This window comes from Rhea pennata, chromosome 3 (genome assembly GCF_028389875.1).
Source record: "Rhea pennata isolate bPtePen1 chromosome 3, bPtePen1.pri, whole genome shotgun sequence".
Taxonomy (NCBI): domain Eukaryota; kingdom Metazoa; phylum Chordata; class Aves; order Rheiformes; family Rheidae; genus Rhea; species Rhea pennata.
The window spans coordinates 96,033,624-96,048,048 of record NC_084665.1 but is presented as its reverse complement, the minus strand read 5'-3'; the positions used below and the strand labels follow the sequence as shown (position 1 = coordinate 96,048,048).

Below are 14,425 nucleotides of genomic sequence, written 5' to 3'. Positions count from 1 at the left end.
GTTTAGACATTCAGCTCATACCTAGACATTTAGGAGATGCTTAGGAAATACCTAAGTTCAGATACCTTAACCTCCATCTGAGTCAGTTCCTGGGTTAGATGAATCAATGCTGAGATCTGATCTGGCAAATAGAACATTTTTGAGCTTCCATTCATTAAATGGTAATTCCTCTCAAGTGTTGAAATCTCCAAAAACTTTCCAGTAGATAGAAATGAGTTTTTTTCATCACTTCTTCAGATAAGAAAATCCAGTTCATAACAAAACAAATTTATTTTCTTTTGCTTTACTCTGTTATATTTCTGGGTCTACTTTTTGTTCCTCCAACTGTTTTTCTTTTTTTTTTTTCAGTTAGCTCTACATCATTCTTTTCTGTAGTCCTCCCATCTACAATTTCCCTCCCATTTCTCTTTCCCTTTTTGTCCCCATTTCATTTCTCTGTACTTGAATGTTATCAGACACTGCAGAGTTTACACAGCCAATGCAGATCACATTTCTCCTGAGAACATTAATGTTTTCTTCAGTGAGCTATTTCTCTATACACACAAAAAGTGGCAGCTTATGAATAGTCAGTATTCACACTTTGTAACGGTATTACGAACATTACTGTATTTTACAGGTTACTGTGATCTTGGACCTGAACGATGCTTTTGAAATTACTCTAACATCCAATGAAATAAATTCTACAGCAAATCAGCAGTCTATGTTTGTACCAAGTGAAGGTGGGAAAACTGTTCAATTCCCAATCAAGCCAAAACAGCTGGGAGAGATTCCTGTCAAAGTGACAGCAATATCATCTGCTGCTTCTGATGCTGTCATTCAGAGAGTTTTAGTAAAGGTAAATAATCAACAACTTGGCTTGTTACAGAGATAAATTACTCCTTAAAGAAAAGTACACTAAAAAGTCAAACCAATAGGATATTTACTTATCTACCTCTTATTCTGTAAAGTTGCTTCAGATCAGGTGAATTCAAATAAAAATGACCCTTTAAAAATAATTCCTTCTTTTAAATTGTGTAGATCCTCTTTCAAGAATGAAAACATAGATCCATTCTGGAATTGATCATGTGTCAAATACTTCTGAAAGCAAGTTGAAACCTGTTGTTGTATCAGTGAATCCCTGGTGTTACAGCTGGCTTAATAATCCATGTGGAGTGGACCAAATAACTGTATTATGGATAAGTGTGATCAGTTTAGCTGTACACCTGGCTTTAGTTCAATGATTGTTTTATGTGAACGTATGTATTCTGCTAGTGGTGGGAATTTATCTCCCAAACGTCCTGATAAACCAGAAGCTTATGGATGAAGCTTGCCTAACTTTGGACACCTAAAAGTCTGAGTCAGGCTGGGCTCCCTTTCAGTTGACAGTGACAAACACTTCCACAGTTTATCCTGAAGTAGATGTTTCAGATCATAAAATCACAGAATGGTTGAGGCTGAAAGGGATCTCTAGAGATGATCCAGTCCAATCCCTCTGTTCAATGCAGGGTCAGCTGGAGTAGGTTGCTCAAGACCATGTTCATTTGGATTTTGAGTATCTCCAAGGGTGGAGACTCTACAACCTCTCTGAGCAACCTGTTCCAGTGTTGAGACACCTTCACAGTAAAAAAGGTTTTTCTTATGTTTAAATGGAATTTTCCTTGTTTCAACTCATGCTCATTGCGCATTTCCCTGGGTACCCTGGAGAAGAGTCTGGCTCCACCTTCCCTGCAAGCTCCCATCAGGTATCTATGTAGACTGATGGGATCCCTCCTGAGACTTCTCTTCTCCAGGCTCAGCAGTCCCAGCGCTCTCAGCTCCTCCTCATGGGAGAGAGATGCTCCAATCCCTTCATCATCTTTGTGGCCCTTCCCTGGTTTTCCTTCAGGATATCTGCATCTCTCTTTTACTGGGGAGTCCAACACTGGATACAGCATTCCCGGTGTGACTCTACCAGTGTTCTGTTCTCTGCCTAATGCAGCCCAAGATGCTGTTGGTCTTCTTTGCCCCAAGGGCATATTGCTGGCTCATGGTCAAGTTGTCCTGCAGGAAGGACCCCCAGGTCCTTCTCTGCAAAGCTGTTCTCCAGCTGGTTGCCTTTGCAATCCTGTATTGTTGCATGGGATTATTCTTCCCCAGGGGCAGCATTTCCCTTTGTGAACTTCATGAGAATCCTGTTTGACCATTTCTCCAAGAAGACAGGAAAAATGAATCATGTTCTTGAGGTGCTGATTTCTCTCCTTTATGAAACACTCTCAGAAATTTCACTCTCCACCCGATAAGGTGAAGGCACAGCAGCCTAGGCCTTTTCTGGCTTGAGGAACTGGCTTTCATCTTTACAGCTCAGTCCAGTTGGATTCTGCAAAGTAGGTGGTTTTCTCTCTATGTTCTGGGAGAATTTAGAGGCATTTTTGAGCCTGCTGGAAAACTGTCCTTTTATATCATGGCACTATTATGAAACTCAAAACACTGACTCAAAACCACTATCCTGCAAGACTGGGAGCTGTTTTGGGGTGTTGCACACATTACCCTTTCTGTTGAAGTTGCGTCATTGCGCGGAAAAGAATTAAAATTGTTTGGACTAAGGTCTAGGCTGAGGGAACAAACTCACTTATTTCCTCTGCTTCAAGGACAGTTTACTTTTTCAAAGGGATTTTACATGCAAGAAGGAATTAAATCTTTACAGTGATGTACCTAACAAGTGCATCCTTGTGCAACTAGCTTTAGTTAGCAGCCAGCATGAAAGACAGCGCCTTCAGCCTCCTGCACCCCTGCGACATACTCTTGACATGGAACACATTGGAATCAGAGACACCCTCATTGACTTTATGAATGTATTTTTTCTCAAGACAATTAATACACTGTCTTGAGAAGCAAATAGTAGCTGTAGATATTTTTCATAAAACATATATGTGTCAGCTCAGATGGGCCAGTAACTCAGCTTCTTCTGTGTTAGCTGCTAGCACAAAACATCCAATAGTGCTTTAGATCCCTCAAAACAGCAAGCAACTGTTTGCATGTTGGAGAATGCCCTAAAAGAAGCAACTGTTGGAGATTACAATAATCCTCTCTGTTTATTTTGACAGGCTGAAGGATTGGAACAGACTTATTCTCAAACACTTCTTTTGGATTTGACTGGGAATAAACCACAAACATTGTCAAAAACTTTGGATTTCACTTTTCCTTCTGATGTAGTAAGCGGTAGTGAGAGAGTGCAGGTTGCTGTTATTGGTAAGGATTGTTTCATCTGTTTCTATTTTTATTATTTGCTGGGAAGCTATGTTGTCTGCTGCTGTATATTTTTGAAGTAAAGTTTGCTGCCTGCTAGACTTTTGTTGAACTTGGTATCTGAGATATGGCATGAAGGTACAGTAGGCCACTACAGCTGCTTTTGAGAGTCTAAGGTGTCTTTATTCCACACAGATGTGGAAGGATTGGTCTCCACTGGCAGTGTGGCATACTTGGTATTCTGTTTAAGTAACTGCATTTTCCTCAAATTTAACATTTGTTCATAATGCAGCTGCTGGCAGCTTCTGCATCGCAGTCATAAGTGAATTTTAAAGGATGGAGCTCACCAGCTGTCCCAGTGTCATTTGCTCCTGCTGCCCTGCTTTTTGTTATCACCTTGTTCCAGAGCGGATGCTCCCCCTCCAGAGCGGAGATGGCAGAAAGTTGTATGCCATCAGCTTCCAACTTAAGTCAGCAGCTTAAACTGGTATATCAGGCCATGACTAGACTGCTAAGGTCTGCTAGAAGCATTCTGTGCTTCTGCTGTCATTTCATAGAAAATAGTAACTTCTGACAAGCAGAGCAGGCAGGTTGGTGTGTGATATCCTGAGCTACCATAATAGGATTTGCCAGAGCTTCTCACAGACCCCACGCAGAAAGATTTTTGCTGCATATAGCTGTTTATTTATACTTGGAGAACTACATTAATTTTGATTTTCCTGTTACATTAATGGGTGAATCACTCATTAATTCAAAATCATTTGTCATCGTGCATCGAACTAAACATAGGAAAACTTTGTAGATGAAATGTGTTATTCCTTTGTTTCAGACTCAAGGGTCTCTTGAATATTCTGGTTATTGACTATTCTTTTTCAGAGTTAGAGAGTATCATATTTTAGTAAGGAAAGTCCGTCATGGTTTTCTAGTGTCCTGTTTAATTCTTCTTGTTTGCAGAATAAAACGTAAAACCTGTTTTAGGACTGACTGTTGCTTTATGACTCCCAGGCTTTAATAACTGTGGGTGAGACAAGAAATGCAGGAAGCTTCTAATACATACAATTATTGAAATATTTTCCTAGAGAGACTATTTTTTGACTTTTTAAAATGCTGGCTGTTTGAAATTATCCTGTTGTTGTAAAGGTCAGAGGAAGTCTGTGGGGAGACTTGTCAGTGGGCAAAGAGCTGATAAGATTAAATTTGCTTGCTTAATGTAGTTTTCTGTATGATTAGTGGTGTTTAGTACAAGCTTTGTACCATTTTCTCCCAGTTAGATGACATCAGCTTTGATGTATTAGGCATGCGTTTATTTGTACTAAACTTTAATTTTATTTTTCAGGTGATATACTTGGGCCTTCTATCAATGGTTTGGAATCACTGATTAAGATGCCTTACGGCTGCGGTGAACAGAATATGATCAACTTTGCTCCAAATGTTTATGTTTTGCAATACCTGACTAAGACCAGGCAGCTGAGAGAAGATATTAAATCAAAAGCGGTATCATTTATGAGAAAAGGTCTGTATACTTAAAAGAAAGGTGTTAGATTTTTAAGAACTCATGTTAGTAAAAGATATTTGTGACTTTGCATTTTGTATTTGAAATATTGTTCTGTTGGTGTCCTGAGAACTGGAAGAAAAGCCCATTTTCCTATAGCTCTTTCATCTGGGCTGGCAGAATTAAAGAGCAAGCGATTTTATTTCTAAAGGTAAGTTTGTTCAGTAAAAACAAGTAATTTTTATTTAGTTACTTAGCATAGGAAAACTGCATTTTACAAGATAAATCTTAATATATTCCTTGGAGATTGTTCTCTCTTCTTTGATTAAACTGTGTGAACGAACATTTCTGACCTCTGCGTGAAGCACAGAGGTTAAAGGTTAGTCAGTGGACAGAGTGAACCATATTAATTCCATGCTTATATCTGTCTTCGGTGACACCATCCCCATCCTGCCATATCCTTGTAGAACATAGGCAGGTGTCTTTGCTCTTGTCACTGCTGTTTGGCCACCCAAGGTTTAGACTTGTTCGGAAGTGAACTCTGTGCTGGAAATTAAGAACTGGAAAATTTTGATTGAAAATTGTTGTATTTTTAAACTAGAAATATTCCAGGGTATCACAAAGCATGCAGAATCTATATCCTGCACTATCCTTCCTTGTGCCTTTGGATCAGATGGTATGTAACTGTCATGAACCGCAGTTGCCACCCGGTAGTCTACATGCCGAGTCTGATTATAAGATTGCAATGAGACCATCCTCATCTCAGCTACACCCCTACTACTGGACCATTATGCCATTTTCAAATTTTATTTACTATATGCAAGACTTTGACTTTTTGACTCTTTTTTTTAAACATGTCAATATTTTCCGTGAAAAAGATACTGCCCAAAATAACATTCTCTTTCATCAAGCACCCAATTTTTTGTCGAAAGCAGTTAAATGAAATTTTTAAAATCATCCCTACTACACATTTTATTTGAAAAGTAAGAGGGAAAAAAAAGACATTTATTATGTGAACTAAAGTTTATAAGCAATATGCCCTTCTTTGAAAACTGAGTAGTGCTACCAGAAGTTTTCCAGAGATTTATTAAAGTTGTTTTAAAGTGAATCAGAATTGTAGGGTTAAATATCACTTATATTTAAAGCATTGTGTTACTTAACTTGTTTCTGGGATTTTGAATTTAGATACATGTTTTTAACACTGTAATAGTTAAAAGAGTAAATATTGTAAAGTATTTTTAACCATAAGATGAAAAAGAACCACCACCTAAAAAAAATTGGTGGTATTTGCTTTATTCTTCCAATGATTCCAGTTGTTACATTGATTTTTTTAAAATGCAGTTTTAACATTGAGATTCATATAGAGCATACCAGTTTGTGCAGCAGTTCATGCAGAAGGTTGCAAGAAAGCACCCTCGTTTTCAGTCCTAGGAGTGCACGCTTCTGTGAATATTGTCATTACATACTGCAGAGAACGTTCCCCAGTAGCTGTTGAATTTGCTGCATCAGCTGTCAGAGGCTTCAACCCAGACAGACCCTCTGACAGCAGATGCAGCAGGTCTCAGGCTCCAGGGAGTGCTTGGGGCCTCTCCGTGAGGCCTGGGCTGACAGTCAGCCCTCCTGCAGAAGGTGGGCTGTTGTTGACCAGTTGTGTCATCAGGTAAAGGAGTTACGGGAGGAAGTCAGTAGGCTGTGTAGCAACCGTGAAGATGAGGAGATAGACAAAGGAGACCGTACTGCTCCAGAAGTCCCAGTCCTCCACAGCAGAGGAGTTGCTGGAGGGCTCTGTGCTGAGTGAAACAGCACATCACTACACTGTAGAAGAAGGCTGGAAACTGGTCACATCTCATGGGAGGAGAAAGGCTCTTACTTCTCCTGAGGACTTGCAATGGAGAAACAGGTTTAGTGCCCTCCAGGCTGAGGAGGAGCTGGACATGGCTTCAAGGGGAGCAGCTGGGCCAACAGACCTTATGCCTTGGGAATAACCAGAAGAAGCAGCAAGTGTTTGTGGGTGACTTCCTGCTGCAGGGGATGGAGGCACCTATCTGCTGACTTGACTTTTTGTCTAGAGAGTTTGCTGCCTACCAGGGGCTTGAATACGAGATGTTCATCAACAGACTGCCAAAGCTTGTCTATGCATTCAGCTATTACCCTCTGCTGCTCTTCTCTGTAGGCACTAATGATACCAAGGGCAAATTGGAAGCTATTAAACAAGATTTCAGAGCTTTGGGGATGGTAATCAAGGGTCTGGGAGCCCATGTCATTTTCTCCTCAATCCTGCTGGTGAGGGGAAAGAATGGGAGGAGGAGCAGACAGATTTTCTAAGTCAACAACTAGCTGTGTTGCTGGTGTTGGCAACAAGATTTTGGTTTCTACAATCATGGAAAATCACTCTGTTTGAAGATCAGCAACTGATGGGAAGGGATGGAATCCACCTCACTAAATGGGACACGCATGTCTTTACCAACAGGTTGGCCAGCCTAGTTTACCTAGAACAAAGACGAAGCAAAACAAAAGTTGCTTTTTAAAAGATTCCTGAAGTTGGGAATCTTGAAGTACCATCTTGAAACTGCTTCTTTAGAAATAAAATAGTCCTGGTTGAGGTGAAAACTTTGGTGTTTAAACCCAGGCAGGCAATGAGGTTGAACACTATTTTCAGGCTATTTGAAATGTGAGTCCCATTAGTCTTTCATGTTACTGAACGCCTTTCCATACTGATATACTCTTCTCTTACCCCTGCTCAGCTAGTCATCTGTATGGATGTCTTTTGAGTTTCAGCCAGTCCTCTGGGAATGCTGGTGTACATATTAATAACAGGATCCTTCTTCTCCTTGCCTTTCTAGTTGTACGTGTTGACATTTGAAGTATCATTTTTCACTTCTGATTGAGTGTCCATTGGAAGGAGCATGGTGGTGCACACCCTTCAGATCGATTGTTTCAGGATTTCTGCAGACTATCCTGAGTTAGATACACTCATGTTTGAGAATTTTTGTGTGACAGCAATAGAGTTGGCATTAAAAAGAAAGCGGACTGTAAGAAATAACTGAGTGATCATTCAGTTTTCCCTCTGGTTCCACTCATCTTCAGATCTTTCCCAAACTTAGTAAATTCTAAGATATATTTATCTCTGCGTATCGGCTGCTCAGCAATCTTTTTTAGTAGGCTGTTGGGCTTAGTTCAGTGCTTCTGCATTACCAATGGGGTGGTGGTAATAATCCTTATTTCTGTGTACTGTCTTTTCCGTGAAGAAGCAGAAGACCTCAGCTTTCAGGCTTTTTGCAGTCAGGTACTTTTGAAACAGTCCATTTGTACATATACATATATTTGTATTGTTCACAGAACATTATTTTGAGGCTAAAACTTTGATGGTGACTTTTGCTTTCTTTCTTGAGACGCACCACTTGCCTAATTTTTTCTTTTTAACTCCTACTTAACCGTGCTTTGCTTTTCAAGCTCATTAACTGAGACTAGAGATTTCTGCATATGCGAAAAGTTGACCAGTTTTAATGATGTAATTAACCACTGCAGTTATGCTAATAGATTAAAAAACAACTATATGTATGTGGAAGTTGTAATTTCAAACTCTTCTAAAGAGACAGAAATTAAACTGGATACTGCTAGGATAAGTGTTTGTACGGGTAGCTGCACTGGTATAATGTAGCATACATAACTTTCTATTATAGAGAGACTATGACCAAAAGTTCCTCTTGCATAGTAAGGTCATTTGTGCCTCAGTAAGTAAGGCTGTGATTCATATACTAAGTATCTATACTGAGGGTACTACGTAAACACTTGAGAAATCACGTATCAGTGAATGTGAGGAAAACATTGTAGGAGAACTGTTTTGAGAGCTGGATGGGTCTCAAGGGCCCTGTTTCTAAAGATATTCTGACATTAGCTACATTTCTGTAGGACTTAATGATGTTAATATTTTTTTTTTTAAAGAAAACCTTGCCTAATGCTTTTCCTTCTGCCTAAGTAGTTCAGTACTCTGTATCTGTATCAGGTATTCGACTAATGAATATGCTTTCTTAATTAAAATAACCAAAATAGCAAAGACAAGAAAAAAATAAGGGGAAAAAGATAGACTAAATATCTCTTCAAATGATAGAAATAAATATCATTACTCTTCTGGGTGCACAAGTGGCAAGCAAACTCAATCAAAATGTAGGGGAAAGAAGGTTTTAGGTGAGACTGCAGTGAGAAGCATATCTTAGGTCTTCATTTTTAACATTACTGAATATCAGTTCTGCACTGAAGTAAACTATTGAGTAAGGATGCTATTAGTGGTTGTGAGCAAATAGTAAGCCCTTATGGTGCTTTCATTATAGATGTTCAGCAGTCGGGAAAGCACTGCATTTGTTTTAGATACTGAAAAATCTTTAGACACCTTTTAACCAGGTCCCTTTCTGGTAACTCCTTTCAGAACAGCTTCTCCAGTGTGGTTTCTCTGATAGCTAGTCCTTTGATTTGGCAGGTTGCTGAAAGGGGCTATTTTTTTTCAGCAGGAATTGTAAGTTTGCTGCATCCTTTGCCTTTTCCGTTGGAAAATATTTCATTTTTTTGCTTCTTTCTCCTTCTGTTGCTTGGGAAGGTAGGAGATTTCTGCAAGTGTGTGACTTAAGCTCTTGAAAGCAACAACAAAGTATTGAACTGTAGGTTGTTACTCTGGTTTGCACTCACTGCTGTGCTGCTGGAGCCACTGAGCTATGTGGGAATGTGTGTCTGTATGCTACATTGTCATATCTGGATTTTTTGTAGATAAATCCTTCATGTTACTGCTACTCACTTTTTTGTAGTCTTTTGCAGAGTTTTGTGTGTTCCTACACATTCAGAAGATATTTTATGAAATTTGAGCTTAAGTTCTACTATTCTTCTCAGAATTAGAAATGTCATCTGAAAGCTTCAACTAGAACCCATGTAAGAGGAATGTGTTCACTACCTGTCTCTGCTTTTTCACTTCAGGCTATCAAAGAGAGCTTCTTTTCCAGAGAGATGATGGCTCTTTTAGTGCCTTTGGAAATGAAGATTCCTCTGGGAGCACATGGTAAGTAGTTTTGCCAGATTCACTTTGGAATTCGAGCATTTTAAATATTTTCCCTGAAACTAAAATCTTTGTGAAGCTGGTAAAAATTTCCAGCCATATTAGCCTCTTGACTGTTTTTCATTAGGTCTTTAGGACAACTTTTAAGGTCATTCTATTAGATAACATGCTGTCAAAGCCATTATTAAGATGAGACTTTTTAATTTTGTAAAGGATGACTAATGAGTTATTTTAGCCATGGGAATCTTTGAGCAAAATGCTTTAAGATATTGTGCCATTGGAGAGGATAGCTCACCAGTACAGAGAGTACCTAGAATTCCCTTGGAAAAAAAAATGAGTTAAGACTAGTTAGGATTTGGCTGCTTGCTACAATGAAAAGGGTGAAAACTTGTTGTTAACTGCACAAAGCAGAATTGGATTGGGTATTTAAATCACCATTGCAGTAATCCAGAGCTGATGAGTGGTTGAAACACACTTCAGTTTATATTCTGGTGCTACTTATGTGGATTAAAACAGTGCCCAGGAGTTTAAACGTACTTACATATTTCAATATACATTACTGGCTTTAAATAGGACCATGTCAATTACTGTCACTGATCCAGTCACTACTTCAGTGAGCATCTTTCATTGACGTCGGTGGGATTTGCCTTGGATTCGGTATTAATAGACTGAAAAAAAAGATAATTTATCTATACTATCAATCCTGGTACTTAAATAGTGCAGTGACAGGTTACATGAATATGCATTTGGCAAAGAAGGGAGTCAAGGCAGAACTTGAGATTATCAATGAATATGGGAACAAGGGTGATGTGGTTATATGGAGAGTGGTGCTAGGTAACAACAGACTCAAAACTGTGTTACTTTGTAAATTATATTTGTGCCACTTTAGTCATGCAGCAAAAGCATGAGAACAACATTTGAATAAAGATAAATATTTATGGACAGACTTGGAGCCTACAGTGTGTACTTACTTTTGAAATATTACAGCTGAAAATGAATGATGTTTAGGAATAAGGAAATAACTTCATTTTCATTTTTTTTTTTGCAGATTAAGATTAAACTACTTTCTTTTCTGAGTGAGGCATGTGTTTTCCTTTGTGCTTAGAAGATGTATGTGTAGAACACTTATGGCATCATTACATTCTTAAATCATGTTAAACAGAGGACACTGTAATATGTTGTTAATTTTTTTGTATTCAATTAACCTTTTCCCCAAGGTTAACAGCTTTTGTGTTAAGATGTTTCCTTCAAGCTCGTCCATTCATAGATATTGACCCAAATGTACTCGTGGATACAGCTAATTGGATTGTCCAGCATCAGAAAATAAATGGAGAATTTCAGGAGCCTGGCAAATTGATACAGAGTGACCTTCAAGGAGGCAACAGTAATCCAGTCGCTCTGACAGCTTACATCATGTCATCCCTCCTAGGGTTCCCCGATAAACAGGTATTGGAATTCATGAGTAGCATTTATAGTTACTGGAATACTTCGTAAGTTGTCATACTACCAGGCAAACACTTTACAGTTTAAGAAAATAGAGGAACTTTTGAATAGAGCCAAAATTTAACCTGATTTGGTTAAACTTCCCTATACTTTGGCCTATCTACTTGAGACAACAAAGAGTTGTGCTTGGAGGCCCTCCAGTTTTATGTACTTTTGCAAAAGCTAAAAGCAGTTGTTTTTAGCAAAAGCATTGTCATAGCTTTAGTCCAAGAATTTGGAAACCAATTTATGGGGGGAACTGTCCTCAGAGATGCCAAGTTATTCCGACTGGTTTCAGTCATATTACTCACATTCTTATGAGACAGGGCCAGATCGAACTGTTTGCCTTTGAGGTTCTGTCTGTGACTCTGAAAGACATTTTCAGTATTTCTTGGTTGTTGCTAGAAAACAGTAATATTTCTGTTCTGTTTTCTTTTAAATTACAATATTACAATATATATTTTATTCACCATATGTTCTTCATATGATTTTCATTTACAGCATATTGATGTGATCAAGCGTGCTACAAACTTTCTAGAAGATAAATTAGAGGAAGGCATTTCGGATAATTATACTTTGGCACTTGTGTCATATGCATTGTCATGGGCAAAAAGTACAAAAGCGAAGGAAGCCCTGAGTATATTAAACCAGAGAGCAGAACACCAAGGTATTGCACAACAATCTTACAGAGCTGTATAGATGGATTTTCTTTGATTTTAAAAATAGATATCATACATCATACCTATTTATTAAAATAGAGACAAAGAGAATCTTACTTCTGAATTCAGATGTGTTTTGACATGGTATATTGAATAGGCTAGGAACTTCTGAGAAAACCTTAGCAAGAAGTGTCCATAAATGAGTGACGATTCACAGCAAAAGCTGGGGCTTTCCATCTTACAGTTTTCCTGATGTGAGTACCATGATGGTATTAGAAAACATTACTTTTCTGGTTTTCCATGATAATGTGTGTGCTTTTAAAATCAGCCCAGTTAAACAGATGAGGTCAACTCTTCCAAAGGGTTCTCTTAGGTCAGGAAAGTGATGGGGGTAATGAGTGGTAATCAGTATCAGAATAGTATCAGAGTAGTATCAGAAGGACTGTACTTTATGTAAGCTTATTCAAAGGTCTATTAGATTTTCTTTAGTGACCCATATTGTGATATTTAACCTCTTTACCTCTTTTGAGTTCAGCACAGCTAAGTTTTGCTCCCTAATTTAGGAAAAAAGAAAAAAACCAAACAGATCACATGGAATATAAGAAGTTCAAATTTTTGGTTACAATATAACCATCCTCTTGAAAAATCTGAAGCAATTTATTTTCTAGCCCTGAACTCGAGCTTTTCCAGTGTCCCTCTGTGCTTACTGAATTAGGCTTTTTGGACAGTCACTTTTGGGAAGGGAGGATTCATACCTCACGAAAGAATGAGCCTACCATGCAGTCTTCTTGTCTGTATTTTCTTCTCTAATCCTGGAGAGAAAAGAGTACCCCAGCAAAGAGTTAGCTTTTTCACAAGAGCTTATTTATATGAGCACTTCAGATGGAAACAAAAGGGTCAATACAAGGTTCACTGAAGTCAAAGAGAGTCACTATTTGGACTCCAGCTTTCTTTTTATCTAGATTCAGCCACTTGTGAGGAAGGACTTAAGTCAGTCCTTTACTGACAATGCACCTAAACATTAAATTAAGTTTAAAGAAACTTGCTAGATCTCATAGTTAAGCATAAATGAAGAGGTTTCCCTTAAGTTTTTCCTGGAAGTCCAAAGGCTTTAGTCTGTGGATCTGATGTTGTTACTGATTGTTTTTCAGGGGAATTTCGTTTCTGGATAACTCCTGCTTCTGAAATTTCTGATTCATGGCAGCCACGGTCCATTGATATTGAACTTGCAGCGTATGCTCTGCTCTCACACTTTCATCAAGACAGATTAGCAGAGGGGATCCCTATTATGAAATGGTTAAGTCAACAAAGGAATCACCTTGGAGGGTTTTCATCTACTCAGGTAATATTATGTCTGAAGAGGCTTTGTTATACTTTTCAAATGAGCACTAGATCTTATGAAAAAAAAATAATTAGAAAGAGCATTTATTTTTACATAAGAAATACTGAGTTTTGTTTAACAGCCCTGGTAAAATGCATGCTTGCATTCTTGCAGGACTGGCATCTTAAACATGGACTAAAATTTATAGTAAGTTGACAGGTATATAATAGTTGAAGAAAGAACTAGAGAGTCATCTTGGTTACTTAAAATATTATAAAGAAAAGAAGATGTAAAAGTAAGACGAAGAGATCCCTGTGGAAAAACAGTTAATCAAATTTTCCAAGCAAGTGCGATAAATATCTGTGCTTATTTTCCTTCCAGTGAGAGAAACTTCTTTCTATTCTTTCCATATGTGGGTCCCTGAACTCCTAAAATGCTATTAGCTGAGATAAGAAAGTGGAGTAGGTTTCGGAGGAACAGCCTACCCTAGTGTCTTTGTTGGCAGTTGGTCTTAGCTAAATATGTACTATGTACTATTATTACGTAAACTTTTGATGGGCCATGAAATTTGGAAGATCTTCATTATCTCCAGGAGGTTTCCTTATTATTGAAACCACATCATGTAAGCTGTGCTAGCATCCAAGAAATTTATATAGTGCTTTGGATTTCATTAGTTTAAGCTAGCTTTTAAATTAACTGCAAATGCTGGTCACAATAAAATGTCACATCTCATCATACTACTTGATACCAAGCTATACAGGCTATTCTTCATTATTTTCAAATGCTGACATTAAATTAAGAGAGTAGTTCTATGAAATAAAGTGCAATTTAGCAACCAGCATAGTCTCACTGAGATTATAATATTTTCCTAATTTGTTAATTCTTATTTATTATTTGCAAGGCCTGACTGAAGCACTAATTGGGTTGAAAAGGATTTTCTCTTTACTCTCCAGAAAATGTTTTTACTTGAAAGTTTGAAAATCTGCCAGTGCACCATTTACCTGAAGGGTGAAGTTCATAAATGAATTTAATCCTTTTATTCATCTGTAGTCTAAACTATTTTGATTTCAAAATTACTCCAAATGTCTCTGAGAATGCCTTTTTTTTTTTTTTTTTTTTTTTTTTTTTTTTTAATTTGGGGGAATGATCACATACTTTTTGTCAAGTTCTAGGATTGCTTTAAGAAAATACTTGGAGTGTTTTCTTGCATGAGTTCATTATAT

General features: G+C 38.0%; 1 protein-coding gene across 1 annotated transcript in view; it reads left to right on the top strand.

The window, feature by feature from the left end:
• CD109 (CD109 molecule) overlaps window positions 1-14,425 on the top strand; it is an 89,468-nt gene that overhangs the window by 54,096 nt on the left and 20,947 nt on the right. Inside the window, exons 21-27 of the mRNA XM_062572848.1 lie at window positions 617-835; window positions 3,063-3,207; window positions 4,541-4,717; window positions 9,662-9,743; window positions 10,958-11,186; window positions 11,724-11,889; window positions 13,033-13,223. Coding sequence (XP_062428832.1) covers window positions 617-835; window positions 3,063-3,207; window positions 4,541-4,717; window positions 9,662-9,743; window positions 10,958-11,186; window positions 11,724-11,889; window positions 13,033-13,223 — 1,209 coding nt within the window. The remainder of the gene's footprint in view (window positions 1-616; window positions 836-3,062; window positions 3,208-4,540; window positions 4,718-9,661; window positions 9,744-10,957; window positions 11,187-11,723; window positions 11,890-13,032; window positions 13,224-14,425) is intronic.